The sequence below is a fragment of the Lactuca virosa genome, chromosome 6 (assembly GCF_052849685.1).
Source record: "Lactuca virosa cultivar CGN04683 chromosome 6, Lactuca_virosa_CGN04683_v6, whole genome shotgun sequence".
NCBI lineage: Eukaryota > Viridiplantae > Streptophyta > Magnoliopsida > Asterales > Asteraceae > Lactuca > Lactuca virosa.
In genome coordinates this window covers 149,185,104-149,193,197 of record NC_136431.1, presented here as the reverse complement: position 1 = coordinate 149,193,197, position 8,094 = coordinate 149,185,104, and the positions used below count along the sequence as shown (strand labels likewise).

Genomic DNA, 8,094 nt, shown 5'->3' with positions numbered 1-8,094 from the left:
ACATTTTCAAAGGATCAAACATGCAAACATTGAAATCAGTTAATATACTACATCATTGTAAACATTTTTATACAAGCAATGACACTAAATACTTATGAACTCACCAGCTTTATGCTGATAAACTCTTTCAAAATAACTTGTATTCTCAGGTCATTAGTAGACAGTTACAGATGCAGCCTTTTGAGAAGATGGAGCACATACAAGACTCACCTTTTATTTTGATTATACTTTTGGTGTCTTACAAACTATACTGAACACGCTTGTATTACAATTATTATATTAATGCAATGGATGTTGTTGCTTGTCTTTACTATTATGCATTGTTATGATACTGTACATGACATCCTCCACCCCAGAACGCATTCCGCCGTTCTTGGTTTTGGGGTGTGACAAAATTGGCCCACTCTTGTATCCTCACACACTAGTGCCATTTCATGTGCTAAATACCTCTTTATATGGTATGGAGGATTAGGGTTTCATCTATGTAAACCCTAATACCCATGACCTTTCATTTCCATAGGATCCGTGGGTAAAAAACTCCAGGGACTATCCATGCAAGCGTAGCCCAACCTAAATGAACTTGGCCCATACTATATATAAGAGTCCATATTTAATTAGTTCCTTTTGATCAATAAATTAATTCTAAATTAATTCTTGATCAATACTAATTAAATAATATGATTCCATATTAATATATTAGAACTTATAATATATTAATATAAATCATAAACATACTATTCTCAAAAGACTATCCATATAAATTGTTCCGGTGAAATGCAACCCAAATGGACCATGCCAAATTAGGTCAAGTACATACCAATTATAGTTATAGACTTAGACACTAGTCCAACAACTCTTCACACTAAAAACCCATTCTTTCTCTCTATACTCTCTCTCTCTAAACCTTACAAAACACCCCCAAACCTTAGGAGACTTCCGTAGCGCTAGAAGAAGGCCCCGGAGAGCCCAAAAGCTCCAAGAAAGAGAGCCTTTTGAGTCAAAAAGTACTGCCCCCGCAGAGCCCGATTTCTAGCAAACCTCCCAGTTTCATCGAAGTAAATCATATTGTTAAGAAGCGAAGCGTTGTCCAAGTTGGAATCACCATTTTATCGAGTGAGTGCCTAGTAACTTTCATCTTACATATGGATATGAATTATTTTATATAAATTACGTGCTATGTGTGCATATATCTGTTTACCTGAGATCTTTGTTGGATGCATGATTTAAACATTTTTTTTTATGATTTAAACTGTATATGTATTTTGTATCTACAAATTATGTTGGATAAAACATGCGTAGATGAATTAGTTGATGTGTGACGAAATAAACTGATTAGAGGCCTAGATGTTTACGATGATCCAGTCATCTATCGAAGTATAGATGACGACCACAGACTATTCTAGGCAGTCCAGTGGATCTGAGGTTTGGATTAAAGGCCAGTAGAAATAAATAGAATGTTGTAAGGCCTATGTTGTTTTTGTGGCATAAGTTGTTTTTGTTTATATTTTTTGATCTGTATTGAAAATGACATTCTGAGGTTTGTAATATAATGAAAATACATTTCTTCAGAATTGCTTTGATAAATTCTTTATCATATATTTGGGAACAAATTCCGCAACATATTTCATTAAAAGTATACTCTGATTTTCAAATAAAGCATGAACAAACTGGTGTTTTCTGGCCGTGAAATTGAGCATGTCACATATATACACAAGATTCTCTTTTCCCCATATAAATCATATGAGATTAGATACATATAATCACATGTGATTAATATATTTTGTCACACATGATTAAAGATGACAAAGAATAATATGTGATTAATAGCTGTTCTCGAGTATATAATACATATAATCACATAAATCATATGTGATTATATGTAATTAATAAAATAAATCATATGTGATTAATAGCCGTTCTCGAGTATTTAAATACATATAATCACATAAATCATATGTGATTATATGTAATTAATAAAATAAATCATATGTGATTTAATACATATAATCATATGTGATTATATGTATATAATCACATATTATTTATATAGACAATATTCGTTTTCGATTTTTCGATTCAATATTTTTTTCATGTATTTAATCACGTGTGATTATATGTATTTAATCACATATGATTAATAGGGACAAAGAACAACTTTTGAATCAAGAACTCAAAAACAAATTTTACACATATAAATCATATTTGATATCATACATATAATCACATGTGATTAAGTACACGAGAACAAATATTAAATCGAAAACGCAAAACGAACATTGTTCATATAAATCATATGTGATTAGATACATATAATCTAATCTTGTGTGATGAAATAATGAAAAACAACTATTGAATCGAGAAAGCAAAAATGAATATTGTCATCATAAATCATATGTGAGTAGATACATATAATCGAATGTGACTATATATTTAGTAACATATGATTTATATGGATAACATTCATTTTCACGTTTTCGACTCAATATTTGGTCTCGTGTACTTAATTACATGTGATTATGTCTATTTAATCACTAATGATTTTTGTTTTCACATTCTTGATTCAATAATTGTTCTCGTGTATATAATCATGTGTTATTAAATGTATCTAATCACATATGATTTATATGGATAAGATTCAATTTTTTCCATATAAATCATATGTTTTTATATACATATAATCAAATGTGATTAAATAAATGAGAAGAACTATCAAATAAAGAAAACAATAATAAATCATGACCACATAAATCATATATGATTTGATACAAATAATCATAGGAGATTATATATATTTAATCACAATTTATTATATGCTTTTTTAAGTATATATATATATATATATATATATATATATATATATATATATATATATATATATATATACATTCTTTTATAAATACAAAATGTTTTCTAAATTACATTCTTGCGAGCTAGTATACTCTTTTCTAATAGTTAAATTTATTAATAAGATATAATTGATTCATTATGGAAAAAAACTAATTTAAGTTCAGCCGAATATAAAAACACATTAACTTTTGTCATTGTCTCCATTTTTATAGTGTTTTACCATTAAACCGCAGGGGCGGAGCTTGAACGATTCATTTGGGGGGGCCGAAAGTAGTAGGAAACTAAATTTAACGTTTTTACACATAAAATAACCATTTTTTCCAGCAATTAAACACCAAAATACCTATAATTACGGTTCTTACACATAAAAAAACCAAATTATTTTTCAGCAACTAAACACCAAAAATACCTAAAAGAAGAATTACAAGTCAGCCCGACGACCTTTAAGGTCTTTAAATTCATCAATTACTGATTTCGTATCAATGTTTTCAGCAATTTCTCTTTCTATGTAAACCACCAAGTTGTTTGCGATAAAATCATCTTACATCTTATTGCGAAGGCGGGTCTTGAATATTTTCATTGCTGAAAAGCCCCTCTCTGTTGTTGCGGTAGAAACTGGAAGTGTTAAGATTAACCGAACCACTCTATCAAGCAAATAATATGTCTCACGTTTCTGAGTTTCTACAAGACCCTTGCATAGGTCAGCAATAGTTGATACACCACTTAGCTTGGGATTCTTTGTCATATCGATATTAAAAATCTCCAATTGATATCGTAATTGAATTCTCTCTTGCTCCGTAAAATCTTTAGGATAATACTTTTCAACTAGAAGACAAATATGATCAATGTTAATCACTTTAGGGTGTTCTTTTGAAACTAAAGTAGAACTAAGACTTAACAACTCCATCGCTTGATCATTGAATCTATTATTCAACTCATGTAACTGTTTGTCCAATGTAGATGTAAACAAATCTACTCGATAAAAATGTTCAAAAGTAACATGATTATCGTTTTTTCGAGGCCGGTATCGAGTAGAAGTATATGGAGCTTTCATATCTGGCATATCTACTTGATGTTTCTCACAAAATAACTTTACCTGTGCAAATAAAGAATCCCATCCATTGTTCCTGAAATCATTTAGACTCTCCTTTGTTGCTGAAACTAACTCCATGGCATTAAGAATATCTTGGGATTTTTTTTGTAGAGCTTGAGAAAGTATATCAGTTTTTCCCATTAGTTCTTTCATCAAGTGAAAAATAAAAATAAACTCAAATGATTTCAGGAAACAGTAAGCTGCATCAGCATCTCCGCGTTGAGAATAAGTAGTAGATACATCATCAATTATTCCCTGGAGAACAACACGAGTACAATCAAACATGTTAAGCAAACTGCAAATTGAATGAAAATGAGAACCCCAAAGTGTATCACCAGCTCTTCTTAATGTCCCAACTTGATTCAATCCTTTACCTGATTCGATTTCACCAAGTTCCAATAAATGTTCAATCTCAGTTGCCTTTGCCTTTTGTAACTCATCATGTCGTTTACTAGAAGCACAAACTACATTAATTATAAAAATTAAGTTTGTAAAAAATTGGTGTATAGGAATAATTTCCCTTGAAGCAGCCACCAATGCTAGTTGTAATCTGTGAGCAAAGCGGTGAACATAATACGCATAAGGACAATCCTTAAGAACAAGTTCCTGCAATGCATTCCATTCCCCTCTCATATTACTAGCACCATCATAACCTTGGCCACAAATTTTACTAACATCAAACTGATAGTGCAAAAGTTGGGTCCACATATTTATTTTCAAGGTTAATGATAAAGTGTCCCTAACATGAACCAAATATAGGAACCTTTCCCGTATGATCCCTTCTGCATCAACAAATCTCAAAACTATGGCCATTTACTCTTTTTTAGACTCATCTCGTGACTCATCAACCATGACACAAAAGTATGAATCCCCGACTTCACTACGAATATGTTTCCGAACTTTATTTGCAATAATACTAAGAATTTCTTTTTGAATATCTCCAGAAGTATAGTTTGAATTATAAGGAGCATTCTCTAATATAAAATTTGCAACTTCATCGTTATAATATGCTAGAAGTTTTAGTAGTTGAAGAAAATTACCTCGATTTTTGGAATTAGGCGTTTCATCATGGCCTCGTAAAGCACAAGCTTGGAATGTCAACCAACGAACTGTGTAAATTGAAGCTTTTAATCGTAAACGATTCTTCAGTATTTGTGCTTCATTTTGCTTCACTATGATATTTTCAATGTGTGTTGCTTCAAGAATGCACAATTTTTCCCATCATTAACTTTTTTCCAATTGTCAAATCCTTTAACAGTAAATGCATCGTAACCATTGCACACACTTGGCTTATCATTAAATATATAACAAATAAAACAATAAAAAGCATGTGTTGTTGGAGAATACTCTAACCAATTAGGGAAAATGTTGAACCAAGAATATTGGAATCTACGAGGATGTTTCTTTGAACCTTTAGCATATTATTCTTGAAGACGTATTTGGAAAGGTCCTAAAGTCATATAAGCTCGTCTTACTTGTTCCCTTAAATTAACCAGATATTCCCACATTTGTTTTCGTTTAGCGGGATCTCTTTCTAGATTTTTAAGATCCACTTCATTAGGATTTGATTGTGTAGCTTCAAAAATATCATTCTCTTGTTGATTTTCATGTTCTTGCGGTTGCGGCTCACTTGTTGAAGCTTTGTGACGTTTACTTTGTTGATTTTCATTATGAGTTTCTTCATCATCATTCTTTCTTTTGAAAAAAGAATCAATGGTTTTCATCTTTCCCATAAAATTGTAAGCTTTGTATGATTGTATCTATAAAAATCAAAATTGAAATCATAATCTCATATTGCAAATCTAAATTCAATTAACCAACAATGTTCCTAAATCCTACAAATTTTATTTATGAGAAATCATATAACTAACAATGCTCCTAAATCCTAACAATCAAAAATCTAGTCAATTAACTAACAATTACGTGATATAACATAATTGAAAACAATCAAACATTGTTGATTTTGATTTAGAAAAAAATAATCAACCAGTTAAACATATATGAAATTAATCCTAAATCCTAACAATCAAAAATCTAATCAATTAACTAACAATTACATGATATAACATAATTTAAAACAATCAAACATTGTTGATTTTGATTTAGAAAAAAATAATTAAATAGTTAAAGATATATGAAATCAATCATTGATTCCAGCAGGAAAAGGGACGCATGGCAGTTAAACATAATTGAGATGAGAGATTATGATTTTTGAGGGACGCATGGCAGTTAAACATAATTGAGATGAGAGATTATGATTTTTGCATTGTGAAGACAAAAAAAAATGAAAAAAAAAACCATATTAAGTAACAGGGGCACAGGGCAGTAGGGACGCAGCGACAACAATGGAGAATTCACTCTTCAGCGTGCAGCACAGCAGGTCAGCAGCAGATTGAGGATCCCTTCTTTTGCTTCATTCGGACTATTGGAAAGCATTGGGGGGAGCCTAATTTTTTAATGTATATGGCTTAATATGGATAAACAAATTAATGTATATGGCTTAATGTATATGGCTTAATATGGATAAAAAAAACATGGGCTATGTGGACTTCTAATAAAAAAATCAGGGGGGGCCAGAACCCCTCCTGGCCCCATATAACCTTCGCCCATGTTTAACCGGATAGAGTAGCAATATAGAACATGAATAACAATCAGAATTCGTTTATCAAACATGCTCAACATATTCATGATATGTATAAACAAATTTTAAATTAACTAATGGTGACTAAACAAAAATGGATAAGAACTATTAGAATCTGACATTGGAAGCAATAATAATGGAAGACTCAAAAAAACACACGATCTACAACCAATCATTTTCCTTATTTATGAATATATTTTTTATTATATGTGGCTATGTGACAAAATTCAACATGATATGAATATTAATTGTGATCGTTAGCATTAGTCCAAAACTTCTGTCAATGGTTTGTCCGACCCACATAAAGTTTAACCTAGATCGCTAGAATAAAATTTTGAAAAGTCAAAAAAAAGTCTTACCTTTTCATTTCAATTCATAGGCAATGCAACAACAGGCACACGAATTCCAATGCCCACTTTATCTTCCTGCTTTTCCTTCATATATTTGGCTTCCTCTTTCGACGAATATTTCATCTCCGATTAACCTGGAGACTCAAATTTGTGTTGCAGTAGCAGGAGGATATTGGAAAGCTGAAAATAACAATGAAATTTACCAAAAATATGTACCTGGTTCTTCCTAATTATTCCGGAGACACCTTCATCTCCGGTGGCTTCCCTCTCCGACGAAACTTACTTCTCCTATTATCAACTAGAAACCGCCACTAGTGACTCATCTAAGCCAGATCTCTTCCCACAGTTGAATCACTCACAACCTCCGACCTTCAAAGAGGCTAGATCTTAGGTGTTTTCAAAACTTTTGTTTTTGTTTAAGAAATCTCACTCTTAACGACATATATTTCTTATCAATGAAACATGATGTGTTATATTGTAGGTTTGATTCCGATACTTTGTCTGTCTCCGTCATGGAAATCGACCGGTGAGCATACTAAGGCTAAGGCTCCGCAGTGTGGTGGGAGACAGGAAACTGCCAATGGTGTCGGATTATGTGATTCAGTTCCTCATTTCTTCAACTTTCTTCTCAAAATGAGGGAGATGGCGATAATTGCAACGCCCGTGTTTCGAGGCTAAGCATTAGTACGATGATGTAATAGTCAAGGTCAATCGTTGTAACCTATTTTGAAGTAATAAAGATGAATTACTTGAATATTATGTGGATTATGTGATTTTATGTGCTTTATATTTATTTATAAGATAAGAATGAATATAAGCGTCAAAAATAAAAATGTAGATACACCCGATCTATATGAAGAATGTTGTAGTAGACTTGACAAGGATTTCAGAGATATAAAGAACGCCAAAATCCAAGTTGTAACAAAGAAGTTATGACCGGTCGAAGGTTCGCGACAAACCAGGCACGACGTTGTGTGACGTAAAAAGTGAGTTTACGATAAAAGTGCTTTTTAAACGTAGCGATCTAAACGGAAGTCGTAGTATACATTGAACCGAGAGAGTTCACAAAAAAGAATGTCCAAATCTGACTTCGTATGAGGAAGTTATGAGTTTTCTAAGATTTGACATAGTAGTGTGCAGCCCGGAGTTCGAATTTTCGATCG

The 8,094-nt window shown here is 31.9% G+C and overlaps 1 protein-coding gene across 1 annotated transcript; it reads right to left on the bottom strand.

The window, feature by feature from the left end:
* Positions 1–3,388: 3,388 nt before the first annotated feature.
* On the bottom strand, positions 3,389–4,753 carry LOC145121997 (uncharacterized). The gene has a single exon (XM_079057676.1). The coding sequence runs from the start codon at positions 4,751–4,753 to the stop codon at positions 3,389–3,391; it is 1,365 nt and encodes a 454-aa protein (XP_078913802.1).
* Between the last annotated feature and the right edge of the window lie 3,341 nt (positions 4,754–8,094).

Bases quoted from the DNA above. Each gene is read 5' to 3' on its own strand.
- LOC145121997 (XM_079057676.1), bottom strand. From the start codon at position 4,753: ATGGCCATAGTTTTGAGATTTGTTGATGCAGAAGGGATCATACGGGAA.